At 45.5% G+C, this 24,064-nt stretch overlaps 1 protein-coding gene across 3 annotated transcripts in view; it reads right to left on the bottom strand.

Moving 5' to 3' along the window:
• The window catches only part of Moe (moesin), a 150,300-nt gene that overhangs the window by 15,573 nt on the left and 110,663 nt on the right, over nt 1–24,064 (bottom strand). Inside the window, exons 1-10 of one of the 3 annotated variants that reach the window (XM_070538803.1) lie at nt 15,212–15,359; nt 13,458–13,517; nt 11,887–11,970; nt 9,482–9,577; nt 8,948–9,052; nt 5,393–5,562; nt 3,986–4,069; nt 3,732–3,878; nt 2,229–2,325; nt 1,217–1,380 (exon numbers count right to left, since the gene is read on the bottom strand). In XM_070538803.1, coding sequence (XP_070394904.1) covers nt 1,217–1,380; nt 2,229–2,325; nt 3,732–3,878; nt 3,986–4,069; nt 5,393–5,562; nt 8,948–9,052; nt 9,482–9,577; nt 11,887–11,970; nt 13,458–13,469 — 959 coding nt within the window. In that variant the 5' untranslated portion in view covers nt 13,470–13,517; nt 15,212–15,359. Of the gene's footprint in view, nt 1–1,216; nt 1,381–2,228; nt 2,326–3,731; nt 3,879–3,985; nt 4,070–5,392; nt 5,563–8,947; nt 9,053–9,481; nt 9,578–11,886; nt 11,971–13,457; nt 13,518–15,211; nt 15,360–24,064 lie in introns of those variants that run through there. The other 2 variants (XM_070538805.1, XM_070538804.1) reach the window with 2 other exon arrangements.

Raw genomic sequence — 24,064 nt, 5'->3', positions numbered from 1 at the left:
GGATAACTTGAACTTGACCAGTAATCACTCATGTACCTGACCCCTATGTTCACCCTAATAGCAACTCCATTAGTGACAGCATCCGTCTCGGTTGAGCTTAAGAACAAAAGTTGTCTTCCGTTGACAATGCACATTTCTAGCCCACACAGGAGAATTTCCAAGCAATAACCATATCTTAATGTCTGATTACAATACTTACCCGATTCTAGCGCAAGGCCTTTGTTAATTCCAAGAAAATTGAGCCGAAAATGAATCGGCAGTGTGTTCTACATCTCATTTAATTTCGTCTGTCCCGTAAAAGTTGAATTAAGGTAAGTCGACTGCACCAGAACACTGGAGACACGGCCATGCAGGGTAGTGCTACACACTGTGGCACTACTTGAATTGATAGATAGATCGAATTAGAAATTCCTTTTTCTTGAATTATAGTCTGCAACACCTTTGTGCCAGCAGACCGGTAGAAAATTATTACGATTATACTTCTGTGACCTCTAGTTGAAGTCACAGGACGGTAGCACCAAAGCTGCCATGCACACCTGCCACCAACTCTGATGGCAATCGAGTAAGCTTCTGTTAAATCAACTGTTAGATTTTTTTAGTTAATCCGATCCTGAACGAAGATCCTGGCCGGTGCCCATGCATTTTTATGGGCTTGAACGTTTGTTATTTCGATCCTAAAATTGGCCTCCACTGGATAATTCAAACTTCACGAGTCAGCAATAATGTGTTTCACCCTTATGGCGACTCGAATAGCGACCCTAAAAAACTGGGTGTTAGATTTTTCACTGTTTAGGAGCTTTCATTACAGGAAGTGGGATTACAGGAAGTGGGAAAAGGAAGTGGGCTTCACCCAAAGCCACCTAAAGGCTTCATTTGGAATTCGTAGACAACTTGTCCTACATGTGAACTACAGGTGTACATTTCATCTGCTTTACATCACGTGTGTGACGCCACACAGCCAGAGATTGTGCACCGGTCTGTCTCCTCTGACCAAGCTTCCAAAAGAAAGCGAAGTAGCATGCCAAACTTCTACCTTGTCCTGCGTTCCTGCTCTAAACCAAGGAAGTACGCTGGCCAACTGTACTTCAGAATTGGCTGAAGACATTTAGCCAGGAACTCCACAAGAAAAAAAAAAGTTTTCTGATATGTTGCCCGTAGGGTTTTAGGTTGCCTGTAAACAGAGGGCCAAGTGCAAAGGACTAAGAAAAATCCTTACCTTTCCTGCTTGCGGGCCAGTTTCTCCTCTTGAGCCTGTGCCTTCATCTGTTGTACCTCGATGGTGTCGGGCTTTCGGCGCCTCATGTAGAGTTCGTGGTTGCCCATGCACAATGCCAGAATGCGCTTGTTGATCCGCAGCCGGGGGGCGAAGAACACAAAGTCCTGCAACGCAGAAAGCACGAACACATGTGATGCTGCCATCCCTGCTTTGGTGCAGTACATGTCGCTACAATGTTAGCTCTGCTTCCAACATGCACATTTTACACCCAAGAAAGAGAGTTAGAAAACTTTATGCGCGTTACTACTGGATGCAAAGCCGAAACCACATTTGAAGTGCTGGCAATGGCCTACAATCACGGCGAGTCATTGTCACCACAAGACGGCGACAAAAGCGGCCGTGTAACCTGGCAATGACAATGTGGCAGTTTCATTATGAAAGCTAATGTGAACGAAGTTTCTTTGAAGTCTTTTACAAACTAAGCTAGGTGGAAACAGCTATGTCACGTGTCTTGGCATTCTGAGCACTGTAGCAGGACAAATTGGCGAAGTGGTTTGTAGAGGCGAGGTGTTGCAAGAAATGTGGAATAGCAATCGGCCACACACAGTTCACCGTGAAATGTTTTAGACAATGACAAGTAGTTGTCAGACAGACAATGATGAATGTCAAGTGAATCAATCTGAATTCTGAAGGTAAATACAACAGATTTCATCTTCAGATTGCAAACATTGGAGGCAAGGGTACTTCTTTTTCCTTTTAAAATAAAGGCCACGTTTAATTTGAATGCACATTGTTTTCTTACTTTGCACCCATAAGAGCTGGGTGCACTTGTGAATCAGATAAACACTAATTTCTATTGGTAGGAAGATTGTCATTTCTCACATACTTGGGATCGAACAGTACAAAAAGAAGCAGCTGCAAGATTTATGTGAGCAGACCATGACTAGCCAATCAACTTCAGAGGTCACTATGTAATCAGACGTCCTTTATGATTTCCACAGGAAAAACTCACGGGAGCCTTCTTGTCAATGGGCTTGATGACAAACTTCCTGTCGTTGAAAGAGATGTTTCTGATCTCGCTCCAAGGGAAACCAATCTTGGGTGTGAGCCTGCGATTCAAAAAATTTGAAGCATACTAATTAGCATTGACAGGTGCAACGTACCGACATGTCCACAGTAATGTAGGATCACAATGCACTGCAATACTGTTGCAACGTTCCATCCCACATCATCATCATCATCATCATCATCAGCCTGGTTAAGCCCACTGCAGGGCAAAGGCCTCTCCCATACTTCAACAACCCCGGTCATGTACTAATTGTGGCCATGCCATCCCTGCAAACTTCTTAATCTCATCCGCCCACCTAACTTTCTGCCGCCCCCTGCTACACTTCCCTTCCCTTGGAATCCAGTCCGTAACCCTTAATGACCATCGGTTATCTTCCCTCCTCATTACATGTCCTGCACATGCCCATTTCTTTTTCTTGATTTCAACTAAGATATCATTAATTTGCGTTTGTTCCCTCACCCAATTCCACATGTAGCACCTTAATTTGTGCCTTCTTGGCTGCTGATAATGCCTTTATAGGTATGAGGACACCAAAGCTATGTACACTGCGGTCCACATTTAAAAAACGCAGATTTAGTATTCAATTTTACATCGTTCAAGAAGTATTCATTTATTAAAGAGTCTGCACCTGATGTGATGCATTAGGTCGACTGATATGAGCACCCTAAATAATGAGAAAGAAGTCCTCCCCAGAAAAAAACAAAAAAACAAACGGTAGTTTAAAAGTACTCCCTCATCTTATATAGTGGTCTGCCAACTTCAGCTGTTTGGCCATTACTGGACAGAAACTAGAGAGGTTGTCGCCATATTTGTTGCCACAGACAACTTCGCGGATTCTGCACAAACGTGCTTGACACAACAGTAGTAGTCTTGTGGCCAGCGCAGTCTGCGAACGATGCATGAAAAATCTGACGCTGCTATTGATGAGGCCAAAAAATATCAGTGGCTGGCAGCAACCCAAGGATGCCCAGAGGCCAACCGCAGTATCGTGCATGCCTAGTCCTGCACAACAAATGCCCTGGACTTCATTGAAGAAGTGTTGTGGGATTTCAAAAGGGCCCGGATGCTGTCCCCAGAAAAGAATCCCGACAGTTCCTGCGAAGTTTTTGACGAGAAATGGAAGAATTGGCTCCGAACAATCTTTTTTTTTTTGCATTTTATTTTCCTCAAAGCCAGGGGTCAACCTACATTCCAGTTTACAGAGCAGGAACCAGTCCTGGCATCCTATTCAGATGTTCCCTTTAACAGTTGGGCCACAGTGTACAAAAGTTGTGTTGCCATATACACTCAGTGATAGCTCTCATCAACGAAATGCCAGCTAAAATAGATCCTCAATTTCTTATACACGGCTCCCTGCCACAGCATTCGCTGCTCTTAACGATTCAATTACTAAACACCATGAAAAGTTTACTTATCACTACTCACAGATGTCTCACAAAGACTCACTTGTCATCCTTCTCGTAGATGTTGAGGCCAAGCGCATCGACACCAAGCCAGAGGTCAGTGCCCTTTTTGTTCTTGATCTCGAAGTAGTTGACGCCGTACATTTCCAAGTCCTGGGCAATCTTCAGGTATTCCATCATAGCATCATCCCTACACAGAGGCACACCACGTCAAGGAGATAGACTTGGTATATTAAGGTCACATTTCTTTCGGAAGCCTGGTTGAGTAAATTTCAACACTTTCGCAAAAGAGCTCACCTGTGAAGTTCCTTGTGCTCAGCCCACCAGTTGGTTATCCTCTCGTCCCACTGTTCCTTGGTCAGCTTGTGCTGATCCATAACCCTGAGAAGAAGAAAGGTCATTTTTATGCATGGAAATATTCATTCTAACAGATCAGCAATTACAAGGTCTATGCTGAAAGGGCAGCAATTAGGTGAGCTGAGTATCAGGCTGTGACAACAACCAAGAAAGTAGCAATTATTTGGCTAGCCGAGAGTGATGAATTTCAGTTAAAGGTCCCCAGGAAATATAGGCTTGTTACAGGCACCGCCCGAAATGTCCTACAACAAAGCCATGACGAGGGCCGAAATACAGATTAACCTGGTAGCACGCAATCATATCTGCATACAGCAAATGCACTGAAAAACCTTTTCTGGCTATTTTTGGCGTAAGTTGTTTTCAGGTGAATCTTTAATAATGCAAACATTTAGACGATTCCCTCAAATTCTGCATAATTAGTAGCAACCATTATACATTTGCGAAGTTAAATCACGAACTCATCAATTGATGGCCAACAATCATGCAAGAAATTTTAATTCCCATACCACGCACAAAAATTTAAGACTGCAGGCGCTCCTACAGATTTGCTATGCCATCCAATTTATTTACTGAGAACTAAAGCTTTGTTTTCTGCATATCTGTTTTTCCAAGTGGTGGCAAGTTTTAACAGCGGTACAAAGAGCACATTTTGCATCGTTTGATCGCAAAGATGACAGATGCTTCAGTTGCCGGACCTTCGCACGAACAACATTCTTGCAATTCTGTTGGGTCCTCCAGTGATAGTTTGGATGCATCTAGCAACAGCGACTCCCAGGATGAATGAAATTCATGAGACTAGTTCAGACAACAAAGGAGACTCGGAACCACAAGGCAGGAACCATTTTAAACTCATGTTCCTAATGACCCAGTATGTTGAAACTTTCATGTGTTATAGCCAATTGATGTGGAAACACTGTTTATTTCAGATGTTTTCCTTTGTTTCTTCTTTTATTGTTAACACAACAATGCTAAAGTTCTATCCACTTTTCAATAAACCTTGTTTTAGCAAATATTACATTTACACCCTACCAGTTGCGTTTTTAATTAAAATCTTTAAGTATAACTATAGATCTTTCATTTGATATATAGCATGACGTTGCGACCATGATACTATAAATAAAAACAAAATTGTTACTAAAACCTTCAAAAGGTGGCCACTTTTCGCATGGCAAGGAAAGAGAAACTGTTAGCCCCAGAATAAAATAGTGCAAGCAGCCATTTTCAATGTGATGACACACTTCATAGGAATCGCTATCAACCACTAATAGAGGAGACGTGCAAATGAGTCTTGAACTACTACACCGTCGCTCCAAGTCTTAACACAAGCATAAAGCAGTGCATACACACCTCTGAGGCAACAGCCTGTCGTTGGCTAGACAGCCTGGCTTGTGGATGTCTGGGCAGTAGTTTCCATATTTAGCCTGCACGGCATAGGAGGCCAAGAGTACCGACGTTTCTGGTGGGCAGTAGATCTCGTCGGTCAGGATGACGCTCTTGACTTGCAAGTAGAAGAGGCGCTGCAGAGCATAGGATGATCAAATTTAGGCCACTTAAAGGGGCCACAACATGCATGGTTGTCTAACTATGCTCAGTCTATCATTGAAGCATAGTAGAGGGGCCAATATGGTTATGTACACCACGAAAGGTGGGCGCCTGAAGCACATTTTCACCCAAAATTTCAATTTGGAAACTGCTAAGCCACTCCCCCCTGAACACCAACAATTTTGGCATGGCTTATGCGATGCCAAGAAGTGCAAGGCCACTGATGTGTCTGCTCCAAAAACATTTTACGCTGTACTAGATTCTTACTCTGCATACTCTGGCATCCAGCGGGGCAGCAAATGCATTGTCACTGCACTGTGCCCGAACTTCTCTTGCTCTCACAATAAAAACAAAAGTAAACGACACCTGTAGGAACTATCTCAGGCTGACCTGCAAGTCACGCATGCCAGAACGAAGTGATGCATAAACTGCACGCTAACCACGCAGAACACTTCGTCACCAATCAGCGTCCCCGGACTGCTTCACAATTCCACTGATAAAACGACGCGTAGAAACTACTTCACGTAATGTGCTTGAATTTTGGCAGATTGCTGTGGGACGCCCACAGATTACCATGAAATGCAAAATTCATGCAAAAAATGCAAAAACTTGGCATCATAGCCTTTTACGACGAAGCTGTACATGGCTAGCCAATTCATCCGTCTATCCGTCTGTCGCTCACCTGTATGCCGAAAATTTCTCCGGCGCAACCACATGCGCATGCGCGGAAATAGAAAGAGGAATGTGATTAGCCAACGACACCTAGACAGCACAAGGCCTGTTTACTCCGATTTATTATGTCGTGCTACCTGGCCCAAAATTTGCATTGGCAAGGTTGGCGTGACGAAAGCGGTGACGGCAAAATCACTTACCTACTCAGGAGCATCCCCTTTAGATTCTATGACAGTCTGGCCAGGTAACATGACATGGATCGGAGTGAAAAGGCCTTGTGCTATCTAGGTGGTGTTGGATTAGCTTTGCCAGTATTGGCGTCGTTGCTCTCCATCGCAGCTGAGCGCGCATGCAGCACTTTCTCCGGCTCCGAAATGGGTAGGCCACACGTCACGCATACTCCTGAGCAGGCAGCTTTTGATCAGCAATGCCGCAAGCAGAACCGGGAACAAGCTCGTCTAAACTGTGACGATGTTGCAGCCCGGGCAAAAGAACAGGCTCGTGCAGCCTACCAAGCCGTCGTTTAACGAACCGTTGGGATTAACCCAGTGATAAACATTGAGGCCGCACTTTTCAGCTTTACTTAACCATCTGTACAGAGTGCTGAAGCGGTGATTTTTTAAATGTTGAGCAAGCATGGACAATGCCATGAACCCACCCTGCAAACCCTGTGACCACTGTACAACCACAAGCTTAAGTTTGAATGCAGGTAGCACATGAAAAAATATTTAGCCGTCTAGACACAGCCTGAAATCCAGTGGTCAGCGTGCATTTGACCAATAAAATGCCTTTTCAAATCACAGACTTCTCACTCGCACATTGAAAGTGCGTAAATTAAACATTGCAGATGCCAAAACAAGTTTTCCGAAAAATCTTTTCACGGATTTCAGCTAAGACCTGCATTCTCCCTTGAGAGAACTCAAAATTAAAGGAACACTAAAGTGACATTCAGTTTAGACAAATAAAGTGTTCTCTTGAAAGCTCATCTTCATTAATTTCACAGTAAGATCTCTTAAGAGGCAATAAAATGAAACTCAAAGCTTGTTTTTGAATATTGCGCTGAAAGCTCAGTGAAGGTACGTCGTGAATTCGCAGATTCCAATGCATTTCTTTACATTTTGTCTTTTGTGGTTCAGCAAAAGTTGGGATAACTTTCAAAACTAGTCTGACTCCTTTGGAATACAGTGTTTCCCATCTTTACCAATGACAATTTAACTAGGCCTGAGGAGATGCTGTCAAAATTCAAAACGTCAGTGAGCTGGTGTGGTAACATTAAGATGGCATCACCACCAGCCTCAGTATTTCATAGGCTCACCAAACCTCCTTCTAAACATAAGAGCGGCATTTAAAGCAAAAAAAGTTGGCTGCAAAAGAATGTTTTCAATAAATTCGACGGTTGTACCATTTCACTTTCTGTTCACTGAAATTCTAAAATGGTGCATTGCCTTGGTTACCCTCTTTCACTTCAACATGTTCTATCACATCGCAGCACAAAAGTCAAGCAGAGACCGGAAAATTTTGAACCCTGAAACAACGCACATTTGCATGGTTTGAGAAGTTTGTGCATTTGTAACGGCAACAAACTGTTGACATGTTCCCTGGTTAAACAAACATCAAGCTACTACTATATGGAGACTTCTACAAACAAGCACCTTTCCTGCACCAATGATCGTGCACCAAAAACACCCAGAACCACACTCATCACACTGTAAGACGTGCAATACACCCCGTGCAGACCACCATCACATTACATAGGCATGCCCATCAGCTCCAAACAATATCATACACGGCATAAACCACAATGCTAAAATAAATATCCCTGCGTAGCGGGAGGCTATACTGCTCAGCAAATGCCCTGAAGACCAGCTCTGGGCTGTCTGGCTGGCGGAGGCGCCGCTACGGTTCAATGCCTGGTATACGTCTGGTGGAAAGGAGAGATTTACGGGACTGACGTCCCGGCCCCCACATTTCCCTGTCGAACCTAGCAGGGACTTTTCAATAAAGATGTTTTATCTCTTTCTCGCCCTCTCTAGTAGACAAGTGAAATTGTGCCAAGAACCTTTACAGGGTTCATGACGATTCGGTGCTAACTCGAAGGACAATTTGAGAATTTCAAGGATGATACAGGCCAAAATTCTGGAGGGGAAAACAAACCTTATTTCTACACATACAATGAAAAATACTGTTTGTTCCCCAATAGAAAGTGTCCATAGCATAGCCCCTATGCGAAGTTTGTTATTTTGAATATTTCAAGGAGTACATTTATTTCCAAGGGGTTTTATTAAGGGCCCTTGGATCTCTCTAATTTAAATGGTTTTCCGAGAATTTCAAGGAGGTGTACGAACTCTGGCTTAGCATAAAATGAGGGGGCACTTTCCCACTAATTTTGACCACTTGTAGTTCCTCACTATCACGTAAATCTTAGTGCATTAGTTTTTGCATTCCGCTTCCATTGGAATACGACTGCTACCAGACGAAATGGAACGACCCTACGCTCGGCAGGGTCGTTAAGCCACTAAGCCATCATGGTTTGCGCACAATGTGCGGCAATATTACGTCTCACTTATTGCTACAACATTGGATGCACATAGGCTAATGCCAGGCTCGCAATGTGTTGTCAGAGCAGGTTCAGTATATTGTAGAGGGACGATGTTGTGCTAACGAGACAAACGAGATCGAATGTCTTACCTGCGTGATTTCTTGGATCAGTTCCTCTGCAACGTCTTCAGGGTAGAATTTGGCACGGAATTTGAAGAGCAAGGGGTTTTCCTTCTTCACGTCTTGACTGAGCACCTGGGCAAGAATTTGATAGCAATGCTTAACTATTGAAGTGCTTATAACTGACAACATTTATTGCCCCCAAAATTCCACTGCAGCTATGCAAAACGACATGGCTGAGGGATCAGGAATAATATGGCCTGCCCAGGTTCTCAGAATATCAGCACATGATCATTTTTGAACATGCGCCGCCCTCCATGGAATGTGGCTACTGCAGTCGGGAGTGGAATGCCATGCCGCCAGGGAAGTTAGTGGGAACAGAAGTTGGCGAGATTCTTTGCCTCCAAATGATTCTGTTTAGCACCAGGCATGAGACAAGTTAACAGACATTGTTAACAGAAAAAAATGTAGCTTAGGCGATGTGATTCAAGGCTACAGAAAACTTTCACATTCACACTAACTGCGAAGCTGCTCTTCGATCACAGGCCATTAGGCTGAGTTTACCTTTTTGTTCAGCTTGAGCCATGTGATGTAGCCCTTGTTATCAGTGTACTGGAGGCCAAAAAACCAAATCTCTCGAAGGCCTATTGTCTTCACCACCTGCAAAACAAAGAAACAATCTTGTAACTGAAGTTTCATATGTGGTCAGCTGGATAATCTATTGACACAAGGCAACCCAATGCCAAAAAAAAACATCAAATGCTATTCATGCGCTGTGCAACAAAGACAGAAATACCTTTATATTCAATTCTGGAGTTTGATGTGCCACAACCATGATCTGATTATGAGACATCGTAGTTGGGGGCTTGCAATTAATTTTGATGACATGGGGTTCTTTAATGTGCACCTGACGGACGGTACACAAGTGTTTTTGCATTTTGCACTCATCGCGGCACGAAAATTTAAAGGTATTACTTGTATGCAAAGATTGGACGTTGCAGTGTACCACCAAATACACACTCTGGTTTCCGACATGGGTTCAAGCAGCACAAAAAATTTTTTTTAATTATGGCGTTTTATGTGCCAAAACCATTTTCTGATTATGAGGCACGCTGTAGTGGAGGACTCCAGAAATTTCGACCATCTGGGGTTCTTTAAACGTGCACATAAATCTAAGTACAGTTGTTTTTGCATTTAGCCCCCATCGAAATCCGACCGCCGCGGCCAAGATTGGATCCCGCGACATCATGCTCAGCAGCCCAACACCATAGCCACTGAGCAACCACGGCGAGTAGCACAATAAGTTGTCTCAAACCAAACGCGCATGAAAATCAAATTTTCTTGAAAATACCTTCACACATCAAGTATCGCTGGGCTTACTACAATATGAAAATCAACACCTTCAAGAGAACTGACATTACCCTTGAATTTTATGCAGAGGGTATGGTGCCAATAAGATCAGTGCAGCATCCTGACTTTCATACTAGTACTTGAAATTATTTTGGTTCTTTTTGTGCAGAAAGCTTCCACAAAAGCTGCCAGGTTAAGTGCCTTATTTTGAAATGCAATCTCTTCTTTTTACTGCAGACAATCTGCAAGCCTTGAGCAACTGCTGCCATACAAGCTAGAGCGAATTTCAATAGGACAGCACACTACCAGTCATCTTTGTGTCCTTTCTGGCACATTATGCATTTGTTCATGGCAAAGCCAACCTACATTGCAATTTCAGGAGCATAACATTTCAGTATGACTGAACATTTCTCCTTGGCACCTTCGCAGGCTAACCACAGCATTACTATGGGGGAGTTCTTACAAGGCCGTAGTTAGAACACTAGTCAGCTACACAAAACAAACAGGCTTAAGCCCAGCTCAAAAATTAAATGTTAAATTCGGGGGATTTAAGTGCCAAACCCACAATATGATTATAAGACATGGCATAGCTATGGACTCCGGGTTAATTGTGACGACCTGGGGTGCTTTAATGTGCATCTAATGTTTAACAGGGGGAGGCGGGCCAGTTGGTGGTCGATATTGGAATGCATTATGTAGCCGCTTGTCCTGTGTGTTTCCTTTTTCGTCCGTTGTCGTTTCTGCGGTTATATAGTGCATCTAATGCATGGTACACTGTCAGTTTTGCATTTCCCCTTCATCGAAACGCAGCCACCATGGCTGAAATTTCATTCCGTGCCCACAGACTTAGCAGTGCAATTCCAAAGCTACTATGCCACCAGTGTTCAAGAGCGCCACCATGGTCGCAAATAGCCATGGCAATATTTGGCAGAAGCAAGTTTGCAGGTCCAAGCGATTTGTTTGTTTTCTCCAAGCCGACCATCACATGAAAACAAATTCAGTTCCCATTAAATGTCTAAAGTTTTAATTGAGAAAAAAAAATTTACACCAAAACCACAGTGTCCAAACAGCCTGAAGAACTGCCTCTGATGTTAGGGCAAACACCACTGCTGGCATGTGCCTGGTACATGTGTTCTATTGGCGCTCTAAGCTCTAAACAACCTTGTATTACATGGCCCTTTGGGGGGAGGAAGTAATAATTGAAGGTATTATGAAAGTTGGATTGCTGCTGAAATGTTTATGCAAGCAGGCAAGTTGTACAGTTTCTTATAGCAATATATACTGCACACTAAAAAGCCAGCTTTGCAAGACTCTCCCAACAGCTCTACTGCCACCAACTTACAGCAGACAAGCACAGTGCAACAAGTATAAGCCACCCATTCAAGGTCACGGGACAAGAGTGCACCTTATCGCTAAACTTAATTTGCCAAAGAACTACAATCAATGGAACAATGTTTAAGGCAGAAGCTGATTCTGAAACAATGCAGCATGCATCAGCAGAACAAATGTAAACTACCTGCCTTTCGAAAATTTCCTGCCATAACGGCATTTAACAAAACGTGCCAGTCCCCATACAAAGTAAACCACTCGTCCACCATTAGTTCTAAATAAGATCTCACCTGATCAAAGAGCTGCTTCCCAGTAGTGCTCGCCTGGATCGCGAACTCTAGTTCCGCGTCCATTGTCGTCACCCGCACGTTTACCTTTAAAGAAAAACAAGCACTTCCGGTTCAAGAATGCAAGCGAAAGTACACTTTTCATTCATCTTTAAAAACAGGCGCGGATGCATGGCACAAAAACGTGCGGAAGTGCAGGTCAAGGATGTGCACAGCTGTCAGTGGGTGCAGCTGGGCTCCGCTAAGGAAGCAGCTGCCTGGCAGCGACGCTTGTGATTCAGGCAGACAGTACTCTAAACTAGTATCTACAAGAATCCATACAAATTGGGATGAAATGCAGACATTTCCTTCAGCTATGTTGTACACATTTGTGTAATCACGTTTTTGCCAGTCCTGTTCACAGCGGCAATGAAAATGCGGATATTAACCCGCAGTTAAGTGTAACTTTCTGCTTCAGTCGCACAACTTCACTCGACTGTGCAGAATATAGCTACATACCACTTTATTAAAGGCACTACTATGACGAGAAGTTCAACTTGCCATGATTCGTCGGCATACGATGCAGGAATAGCTTTTCCTTAGTTTTTGCTTGCAACCAATAACTTACGCATGTGTTTTGAGAGCCAGTGATTCAATTATTTTAATGCGGCACAAGTGACAGCACACTAAATCAAGATTTAGTTATTCTATAATTACAATCGCTAACTATCAAATGCACATAGGACCATTCCACCACTTTTGAGTTGCTTTCAATGCAGTCTGCAGGGCACTTTTGAACGAAACTAATTTTGACACATTCCTTGACAGCCCATAATCGTGACATAAGCATATTCAGCTATTCTGTGAAAGTGCATAGGACGACAGGACCAAAAACAAAATGTTAATTGTAACGACAACAATGAGACCTACACACAACCTCAGCATAGAAGAGCTTTGCTACGAGCTTCAGCAATACAGCCAAGGTTTGGCTTCCTTGATCAGTTTAAGGGAAAATTGAGACATCCACCCTATCGTAGCAATTGCTACTAAGGTATAAACAAGGCACTATCATCAGAATTCCCACATCCTTCACATTCCCTTCACATTCTGCGAGTAGTTTGTGTTATTAAGTGTCAGGTCTGGAGAATAAGCACCACGAGCAGCGCATACCAGTGCTCAAAGGCTGTTCATGTTATGAGCGACCACAAACAAAAGTTCACTACAAGTACTGATAATGGTATTCCAAGTTTGACAGCCCTTAAACTCAATGGCCGTGACAAGTACCACTATTGACAAAGTAGTGCTGGTCACAGCAAACTAGTCAAGGCCACTCCACCAGGCATTTGCACCGTTCATATAAGTTGTTTGTTCCCAGGAACACATGATCGTTCATGCGTGAGGTAAAAACAGAAGGCGTCGTGTCAAAAACAGCAGGAACACTGCAGCACTTCAAGGAACGTTGTGTCATGCTCGCAGGGTATAAGTGCAGATTTAGTAGCCAGAAAGTAAAGGAAAACATTGCAGATATTGTGGAAAGCCTTAACGCTAAAGCTTAGTTCTCGCGGAAAGTAAGAGGCGCATTTCAGCGGACTCACCGGTTTCGGCATCTTGCTTTAGTTGCCTGCTGTCCACTGGCAGAAAAAAGGGGGTAATTTCTGAAACGAGAAAAAGAGTTGCCGCACGTAAGTTTGAATCAAGAAATCTCGCTTCAGCACACATTACAAGCACAGCGACACACACCTGCACTATGAATCCCGCATCGATTGGCAAATGGTACAGTTCACGAGCCAGTAACATGGGCGGACACCCAATAGAGAATGTATGTACGAACAAAATGCGTGGATAGGCACACTATACAGGACAGTAATTGGAGTACCGGCTCTCGATGCAATGGCTAACAGCGAGTGAAAGCGAAACTGCGCCGAGTACCGCGGTGGCGATGGACTTTACGTAAACCTTGTTTTACAATAGCGGGCGTGTATGCAACAGTAACGGCGACAAAAGCAAGGTGCGCATTGCTTTCTTGCGGATCGCATGCAGGCGAGGAAAACCCCCCTGTGCGCGCCGCACCACCTGATACACCCCGCAGCGAATATGGAAACAGCCGCACACAAAAGGCACAACTGTGCATCTTTCGTTAGACGACTGGCACCGCCGTAAAGAATCCCCGTCGTTCAAACAAGGCTTTCAATCCCGAACATCTCAAGTTCTTTCCCTTCATTGCCCCCTTCTGGTTTACACCGGTTTAATCTCGTAACACGCGACTCGCACCGGCAGAGCTGGGGGAAAAGAACTCGCCGGAATTGGAATATCCTGTCGAGTGCGCCAGCGTTTTCTGTTCTTTTTATTTAACACGATTCGGCATGACCTTGACCACGGCGCCTTTCGTAAACGAGGATAAAAAGAACGTTCAATTAACCGAAGCCTGCAACATGTTTCTGTGAAGTCAGAAGCCCCGCCGGTCCACGATGACGGTACCTGTATACGGCCCGCTCAACAAGTTGCGAGCGACCGGCACCATTACGTCATTCGCGCCCAAAACCGTGTTCACTTCAGGACGACGGTCCGCCGGAACGGACGCACCGCCTATGACCGTTGCCAACCGGCACCCAAACAAGCCCGCAGGGTCGCGACAGAACGAACTATGCGCTTCGGACACAAACCCAAAGCAGTTATATTTCACACAGGCGACGAGTCTAGAGCAGGGCTACCACTAACAAAGCGCATGTATTGGGCTCACATGCCTTCCAAGCAGCAGCCGCTTACAAGCCTCCGGCAAGAATTAAGGCCGAGTCGGTGTAACTATTCCTTCCCGGGCAAAAAGAAACACGAAAAATTCTTGTCACCACGCCAAGCAAGCCATTCTGAACGAAACACGAAAACAGGTAGCAAGAAAAGGACACTCTGGGGTTCGTCGCTTAACGGCTGGTTAGAAGCAACCGGTTTTTTGTATACGCGCTGACGAGGCTAGACCTCCGAGCTGCAGGGGGAATGCAGCATCTCTCCCAATTTATGCGGAAATTACGCGCTGGCAGCCGCTTGACTCGACGCGAAACTTCGGCAGACACGTTTGGGGACAGTTGCGGACACTCGTACGACCGAAACGGGGCAAATTTCTCGAGAAAAACACCCGGAAACGGGCACGGCATCAGAACGCAGTTGGCCCAACCACGTCATGTCGCGTACAAAAAAACTTCGCCCCGAGCGGTTCCCCGGCGCGCGCCGGTGTCGGTGCCTCACTCGCCGACGAGGCCCCGGCTGCATCGGGACAGTCGCGGGTGCGCGGCCACTTTCGCGGCTCGAGTCGCGAGCCCTGGCCCAAAAAAATAACTAACCAACCGTCACTTACCGACGACGAAGAAAAAAAGAACGTATTCCCACAGCGGCGTATCACCCTCCGCGCTCACGGTGACAACTTCGTACAAAATGGCCGTCCGCAGGGTGTGGCAAACGCGCATGCGTGTGGCAACTCCCACTTTCCGCTTTAGCAGACGGCCGCGGCGCGGCGCAGCGGCTGCTGCGCGCGCGTCACTGCGCACGCGCGAGGCGCCGTTTATGAAACTGCGGCGTGCGCGCCGGCGCGGCGCGGACGCAATGTTTGACTTTCCTTCCGTTACCCGCAACGTAGACGAAAAAAAAAAGCATGAACAAAAAAGAAAAGCAACGTGTTAACCTAATCGCGACTTTCTCACCGGCTGAAATTCGCTGCGGCGCGTAGGCAATACATGCGAAAGAGCCGTCGCACCACGGAGTGACATCGACGTGTGGAATGAGCCGATGTAAGACATGACGTAAGCGTTGTCGATGCGTGACGAAAGTCGCGCGTCGTGCCAGAAGGTTGAACCACGGAACACCTATATAAACTAAATACGCGTATTTGCGTCACGTCTATTGAGACGTTCTCTGCCGCTGCTGATGAGCTGATCGAAGTGTGTACAATGTCCGTCCGGAAGGTATACGTGAACTTTGGAATCATGAGTTGCTTGCAAGTTTCATCGCCTGCGGGCGGAGTTCTCTCCTGCGTTTAAGTTCAGGACTCAGCACGCGATGATATAAGTACATGAACCAGAGCGCTTGATTTGGAATTTTCGGCAGTTCTATTTCATAACCGGAGTTTGATTTGGCGAACAAGGCAGTCATGTGGAATTACTTTGGTTGGTACATAGGTTCGGGAACAACTGATTTATTCACGGAAAGCTTTCTTGTCAGCAGTGATTAATTGCCGCATGTTGTCATGATGCGGCATTCAGTGCTCTTTTAATCCCAAGCATGCGACGCTTCCTTTCTCCTCGTTGCCTCTCGAAGATGTTTCATAACTTCCGGGACCGCAATCCCTGTCTTCTGCTGAGCGCGAGGTCCTGGGTTCGACTCGCGGCTGCGGCGGCTGCATTCCGATGGACGTGGTGGGGTGTAAGCAAAAGCGCCCACGTACCCCGAGATTTTGGAGTTCGGCATCAAAGAAAATCTCGCGTGGTCGAAACTGTTAGTCATCCCCCACATACTTATCTTAAATTACAACGTCCTGATTATTTATATGCAAAACAGCGCAGCAAATGATCTGGACTTCTATCTTGCTCTTCTATAAGATCTATCTTGCTCAGAGCCCAGCTGTACAGCGCGCCTGTAATCAAATAATCTATACTCATATTTCATAACAATTTCAAACTCGTTAGAGAAACAGATGCTTACGCGTATGCCACATGTTCCCAACGCTTCACGACGCCAGCGATCGCTAGACTGAAGATTCTCAGATTTTCAACGGCACTGTGTGCTTGTTACACTATGTTAACTTTTAAAGAAGTGTTGTCTATAGAGACTATGTAGGTTGCCTAATACACAACAGGAAAAAAAGAAAGAACGCGCTTGAGAACTCAGAGCAACCTAGAAAACACTATACATAGAGCATCACACAGTCTGTCCTATAGAGAAAGCATACATATTTCTTATAAATTGCTTAGACTCCGCATCGGCCCCTTTTCTTCTAAATATACATGTCTTGTAAACCTCTTACGCTTTCTGAATTGAATTCTGGGGTTGTACGTGCCAAAACTACGATTAGGTTTTGAGGCATGGCGCAGCGGGGGACTCCGAATTAATTTTGACCACCAGGAGGGGGATCGTTAACGTGCCCCCAATGTACGGTACACGGGCGTTTTTTGCATTTCGCCCCCATCAAAATGAGGCCGCCGCGGCCGGGATTCGATGCGGCGACTTCATGCTTAGCAGTACAACACCATAGCCGCTAGGCTTCTTTTTATTTTCTTCGATGTCATTAAAGGCGCACAGACTGCTATGAAACTCATGGATACAGGTATTAAGTAGACTGCTGTCTACGGACCTTCCTAATCCATCTTCGGGAGGTGAGTCAACGGTGTTGTCGCACACGGAAAGCGGTACGGTGCAGTGCTCATTGTTTGCGCTTGCAGAAAGTGTGAGCAGCGGTTGACAGGCGTTGGCCGTCTGTTCGCCGCTGCTTTCTTCGCGGCTTCCCTCGTCCTCACTACAGTGGAGACACGCACGTATATATACGTCACGATGACGTGTACGCATACGTGCACCATCAGCAGAGCGCGCGCTTCGGCGTCGTCGTCAGCTTCGCTTTCGAACCATGACCTCCGAGATACGTATATCCGCGCGCTGTCCGGTCTCCAAGGCCATATTGGAGACCATAGAGTTTCCGGTAACTATACTGGGGGAAAACTGGCGAAACTTTCGATGCGTGTTTCAAAAAGAGGGAGCTTCGACATCGTGGAAACGCCGGGATGCGGTAGGTTAAAAACGCTGTCCGTGTGTGACTCCTGTACCAGGATTGCGTTGATGCAATACCACCTACCCGCCGTGGTTGCTCAGTGGCTATGGTGTTGGGCTGCTGAGCACGAGGTCGCGGGATCGAATCCCGGCCACGGCGGCCGCATTTCGATGGGGGCGAAATGCGAAAACACCCGTGCACTTAGATTTAGGTGCACGTTAAAGAACCCCAGGTGGTCAAAATTTCCGGAGTCCCCCACTACGGCGTGCCTCATAATCAGAAAGGGTTTTGGCACGTAAAACCCCATATATAAAAATACCACCTAGATAGCACAAGGCCCGTTCACTCCCATCCGTGACGTCATGCTACTGGCCCGACTGCCATAGAATCTAATGAGTATGCTTCCGAGTAAGCCGCAGTGATTTCAACGTCACCGCTTTCGTCACGCCAGCCTTGGCAATGGACATTTCGGGCCGGTAGCATATGACGTCATGGATCGGAGTGAACAGGCCTTGTGCTATCTACATGTGGTGTTGGCTGATATGGCCCGCACTAATTCTGCCAGGACGGGATGTAAGCTGAATGTTTTCGCTGTGACGTGTGGCCTCCACGGAACCCGCGGCTAGCGCAGCAAAAAGAAAAAAAAAGAGAGAGAAACAAGTCAAAATTCCTTAACGCTGAATCATGGAGTTGACCGATACAATGCGCGGGCTATTGAAACGTACTTCAAGTGTCTGTATCGCACACAGGGTATAGCGTGTGGGTAAGAGTGGCCAAAGAGAGAGAGAGAGAGAGTGCACCTCGCTTTCGCCTGCTCTGGCAATCGACCTGTCGTTATACCAATCGGCTTATCGCATATCTTCCGGCCCAGAGGTGCCAGCTCTGGCAAGATAACCACTTCGCCATGTCGCCTCGACTGTTTCACGCGGCCGCCGCGTGAGACCACCGTGTGTATGCAAATAGAAACTGTTATTACACTCGCAGAACGTGCAAGCACAGACGCCGTACGTCATTCGCATGTGCAAACACATTAGCTATAATAAATAAATAAATGAAGAAATAAATAAATAAATGAAAGAATGAAGAATGAATGAATGAATGAATGAATGAATGAATGAATGAATGAATGAATGAATGAATGAATGAAATATTTATACATATACAAAAGCACTGCGAAAAAGTTCAATGAAGGGAACATAATGGGATTTTGTTATAACGAATGTTTACAGTAGACGCACAGTAAAATGGTGCTATAATAAAACCGTTTAGTGTGTCCGAAATTTTTCTTAATTGTATCAGTAAAACAATGTGTGTGTTAGTCAATAATGCATTTCTGTGCGAGCAATGTCCACCCTTTTGTGTAATCCAGCTCAAGAAGTGAATTTGTCCTATAAACTACAGGTACCTTTTTGAATATGCTTCCTTAAGGCTAAGAAATAAGAAGAAAGAAAAGAAACGCCAGAAATCTCGCACAGTAGAACGTGCACTTTGTTGGGAGAGTTGGCGCCATGTTGTACAACGTTAGCTTCAGCGCAACGTAGACGAATACAATGACACTAAAACACGCTTCACTGTATTTTCGTAGACTTCGTCTAACAGACGTCGCTTATGAGCTGTCACGTGACGAATGCGTTCAATGGCTGTGTTCCAATACTCGCCGTATAGACGCGTCTCCTATAAAGGCAGCTGAGCGTCTGGACAGCGGCCACATCATGTCTCGTTGCAATACTGGCTATAGTGGCATCATACTAGAGCGTGCTATAGAATTTACGAAGCTGTTGGGCTGCTGAGCACGAGGTCGCGGGATCCAATCCTGGACGCGGCGGCCGCATTTCGATGGGGGCGAAATGCGAAAAAGACCCGTGTACTTAGATTTAGGTGCACGTTAAAGAACCCCAGGTGGTCGAAATTTCCGGAGTCCTCCACTACAGCGTGCCTCATAATCAAAGTGGTTTTGGCACGTTAAACCCCATAATTTAACTTTTTAATTTACGAAGCTGACAAAAAGAAAAAGAAAAGACAGCTTAGCGTAGCATCGAAGTGAAAACAACGACAAGAACATGCAGGCTTCTTTTTTTTTTCTGCCGAAACAAGATTGTGGCTGAGCAGAATGATTGGAAACTCAATTGGAAAGTATATAGTCTGCCACAAGAAAATGTAGTCACGCTTTCTTGTGCGCTCGATGTAAGCTACGTTGCGTTTTCCATAGGTTCGCACAAGGACAAGCTATAATACAACGATAATATCTGCTTTCAAAAGTTGTATTTTTTAAATTTTCTATTTCTTCTTTTTGTGTGTGTCGGCACGAGGTGGCGTCAAGTCGCGGGAACGTCTTGCAGATTCGTTCTACTACTTGAGCCCAAAGCTGTCCTCTTAGCCATTAACCGTAGACAGTCTCCAATCCTGGCCAGTATTGGAACACATAATGTAGCGTAACATGGACATACGCACACCACGCTGTGTCTTTAACCTCATCTGCGTCCATGAACTATAGTTGCGTTAAGTCGAACACCTTGTAGATGACACATATATGACAACAAGGCCAACACACAACTCTGAGCGCAGAGACGAACTGGTATCCTGCACACGGAATATGGCTACATAAGGATTCATGGAGGAGGGGTGGGAGGGAGACAATGAAAGAACGGATAGAGCACAAGAAATGGGAGGGCCATGTGTTGCCTTTGGTAACGGTGGAAGAAAACGAAAAATAAAGCGATGAGACAAAACGTGGGCGACAGAAATAATATCAAAAGAACCGGCAGTATAATATATTTCAACCAGCCTTGCTCAGCTGGACGTCGAAAAAAAAAATGTACGCTTTACCCTCGCGACACACTGCGCATTTCCAACTGTCGCGCGACCTTGTCCCGTCCGTCCAGTTTGACGTTTTGATTTGTAATAGCCGTCCGGCATGCCTATTACTTTGCCGCTTTTATTTCCCCTCATTTAGCAGCCGCCAGCTGACTTAATTGCATCACGACTGTAGAACTTGAATAGAGAGAGAGAGAGAGAGAGACACACACAACGCGATCCGCCCGCTGCTTCGAACGAAATTCGCTCAACAAAGGGAACGCTATTACACAGCTGGCTCTCTCGCGGAAGAATTGCGCCCGCGCAAATATTTGCAGATGGTGAGGCTGCTGGGCGAAAGGCAAATCGCGCGCACTCCCAAGTTGGGAGGCTATGGAAGGGAGGAGGGCTTAGCGAAAATTCCGTTAAATGCAGTCGAACGCCTTTACAAAGACGTGCTTCGGGCCTGCGAAGTCATTCGTTATACAAGTCACTTCGGTGTAAACGTATAGCGCACCGCAGGAGTCACAGTAGAGCCGGGGCATAACAACTGCTTCGTTATACAGGTCATTTCGTTGTATAGGCGTTCTTTGCAGAGGAGAAACAGCAAGATTGAGTTGCTTTACTTCAAAAAGTCAACGTTCTTTCAGATACTGCGATCAGTACAAACTATAGTTTTTCCTTGCGTCTTGCTTCGGGTTTGATGTCGGTGTCTCGCAGAGATGACGTAGCGTGTGGTTGTGTCTGTATGGGGGGGGGGGGGGGGTGCAGAGGGTGCTGAGGCGCTGAGAAGGCAAGCGCGAATTACAGTTACGACGTCAGTGTGGAAGATTTTGGAGAGGAAGCACTTGCGTAATGACACTGGTAGGCGCGTCACGATTGGCGTTCGTGTTATTCCAATGCGATCCTAAAGGACATGTATACAACGTTTCGATTGGGAGGTGCAATTTATCATCGAACGTGAAGCAGCGGCGACCATTCGTTTTGTTTAAGGATTGAAGAGGTCAGCCTAATTTACTCTCGGATGTTGCTTGAACGCAAGCAATGTCATCACGCGCAGGACATCAACATATATCATCAGCACAACATACCATATTATCTACATTAGTGCAATATTACGTGACGTTGACATATTTATCATTGACATGGGAAGCTCTGCATAAAAGAAGCTTCGTGTCCAACGATTCCCACGGTGGTGATACTGTTGAGGTGTCCAGCGAAAACGTGGCATATCCACTATGAGCGATTGGCCAAGAAATGGGTGGATCATTCCAAGTTACAATCCGAAATAAATTTTCCGGTTTGCTCCTGAGTAATTGCTGTTGATAGGTGAAATCACGTTTTAAAATGAGAGGATTAACAACACCAAGAGTCAATTAGTGAGTAAGTAACAATCAATAAGAATTAACAATAAGATTCTTTCACAGGGATATTTGTTCGACCGTCCAGGAATTCCTTATTGAGTCCAACTGAACTCCCTGTTAAATTTGTCCAACAGGGCGTGCGAGATTATCTTGGAAACGGTCCTGTCCGTTTCTTTGCCCTCTACCAGTGGCGCATACACGCTATGGGTGATTGGCCGAGATTCAGGTCGAAAATATAAAGTTTAACTAGAAAATTTTTTCGAAAAAAAAAAACAAAACTAATTCTGTGACTGAGCTACTAGCACTCTTTTGACAATGCCCAAGGGAGGCGGGTCCCAGAGAAAGATCTTCGCGAACTAAAAGGTTGAGACCCGCACATTTATCTTCTTTTAATCTCATAACTTGACAATCTGACAACTTCATAGTCTAAACGCACACGTCAATTGCATTTTTTTTTCGTACGCACGCTGCCACAACACCAGCGAAAAATGATGATGATGATGATGATGATGATGATGATGATGTCCTTGATGAGTGTGGCGCTTACCCACTCGCGGGGATCGGCCAAGAGTCGGGCAGACTTTGCTCATGTGTTCAGAAAATGGAGGTAAAAATCTAAAATTTTGTTACATGAATTTAGGCGAGGGAAAATCGAAACGGTTCAGTAGATTGTCATGCTACGTAGAGGAAAAAAAATAATTGTCTATAATATATCAATGAGGCAATAGAGGAGGAATGAATAGAATAATACGGTCATCAATGAAATCGGTTTGATTCAATAATAAATTTTTCTAAGGCGAAGCACACATTCCTGTGTGAGTGCCCAAGCTCAGACGCTCCGAAAGATAGTATTACCGGAGTGTTCAATGGCAGGCCAAGCTGTCGCACTGTAATTCCGTAGCGCCGTGAGCAACTTCGTCCTCCATTTCATTGTGCGTGTGCGTGAGTGTGTGCGCGTGTGTTCGGTTATAGTTCCGGGTTCAAAACAATACCGCCGTCGTGAGAACGGAACTGATTGGGGAAAAAAAAGAGCCATTCAAAGCGCACGTGTCGGCGTCATTGCCGGCTGACATGGACACGCGGAGGGGTGGGTAGTAGTGCAAAGTCGCTTCGTCGCAGAACCCGGGCAGATCGCCTTGTCCGTGTGCTCAGATAAGACAAGAGCTAATGGCCTCTTGTCTGTGGGGCAGAAGGAGATCGCGGTCGGCGCGATAAACCACGTGACGAACGCCTCTAATGAGGCAAAACGACATTCGAGAGAGGGGGACGAGTGCCTATAGCTTGTCTACTCAGACGTCTATTCACAAACTCTACTCTGCTTCAGACACGTATCTTTTATGCGAAGCATACTAGCCGCACAACCACGCTCTTCCTTGCTGCGCCGCGCGCGGCCGCGTAGCTACCGTATGACGTCACAACAGCTGCAAAAGCGGAGGCTCAACTCGTGCGCTCGCTTGCGGCCGCGTAGCTACATAGCCGGGTCACAGCTCGTGCGCTCGCCTGCATGAGTTGTTTCTTCGTCTAGCCGAAACAAATATAGCCAAGCAACAGCAGTTCACCAGGCTAAACAGTGGTTCAACAACTAAAATAAAGGCTAGTATGCTTCGCATCCTGGGCTTAACCTTAGCTAAGCCACAGCCATATTTTTTTTTTGTCAGAATTACTTGGAATGACAACTAAACATCTGGACCTGTTTATATGCGAGCTTAAATCGTTATTTGATGTGCAGTTTATGCCCGTTGTCTGCCTGTGAGATAGCGCTGTGATACTTCCTGCGGATATGTCGACCTCACTGCCTTTCCTGTAAATAAGATCTCTCCAGAAATCTCCCGTTGATATCTACGTGCTATTTCGTTTTGGAATACATAATTTGTGAAGTTTACATCACTAGATCTTTTCCTTTTTTTTTTTTTACTTTGAGAGGAGGTGCTGCACGCCTACGGTTCTTGAACCTTGGGACCTCGTTTTGTACATTTCAACTGTATGTTTTTTAAGCAGTCTCTTTAGGAAAAGATCACATATAAATCGCTGAATCTTTCAAATATGGAGGAAGGGAGCCTTCAACGAAAGCACCACTTATGAAGCCAACGCGGATCGAGTCCTCGTATGCTATCGTCTGAAGCGTAACGTGAGGCCAAATGAAACTTTGGTTTAAGCCGATCCGTAGAGTGCAGTTATGGAATTTCAATTCGAATGCTCTTAGCAACATCGGTAGCCGTGGTGACGGAAAACAACGCTAAAGCGAAAGCCAGGTAGCGATGCCCCTGTGAAATTTCCGCACCATAGCCCGGCCGTG

Source organism: Dermacentor albipictus, chromosome 5, assembly GCF_038994185.2.
Source record: "Dermacentor albipictus isolate Rhodes 1998 colony chromosome 5, USDA_Dalb.pri_finalv2, whole genome shotgun sequence".
NCBI lineage: Eukaryota > Metazoa > Arthropoda > Arachnida > Ixodida > Ixodidae > Dermacentor > Dermacentor albipictus.
This window is presented reverse-complemented; position numbering and strand designations above follow the sequence as displayed.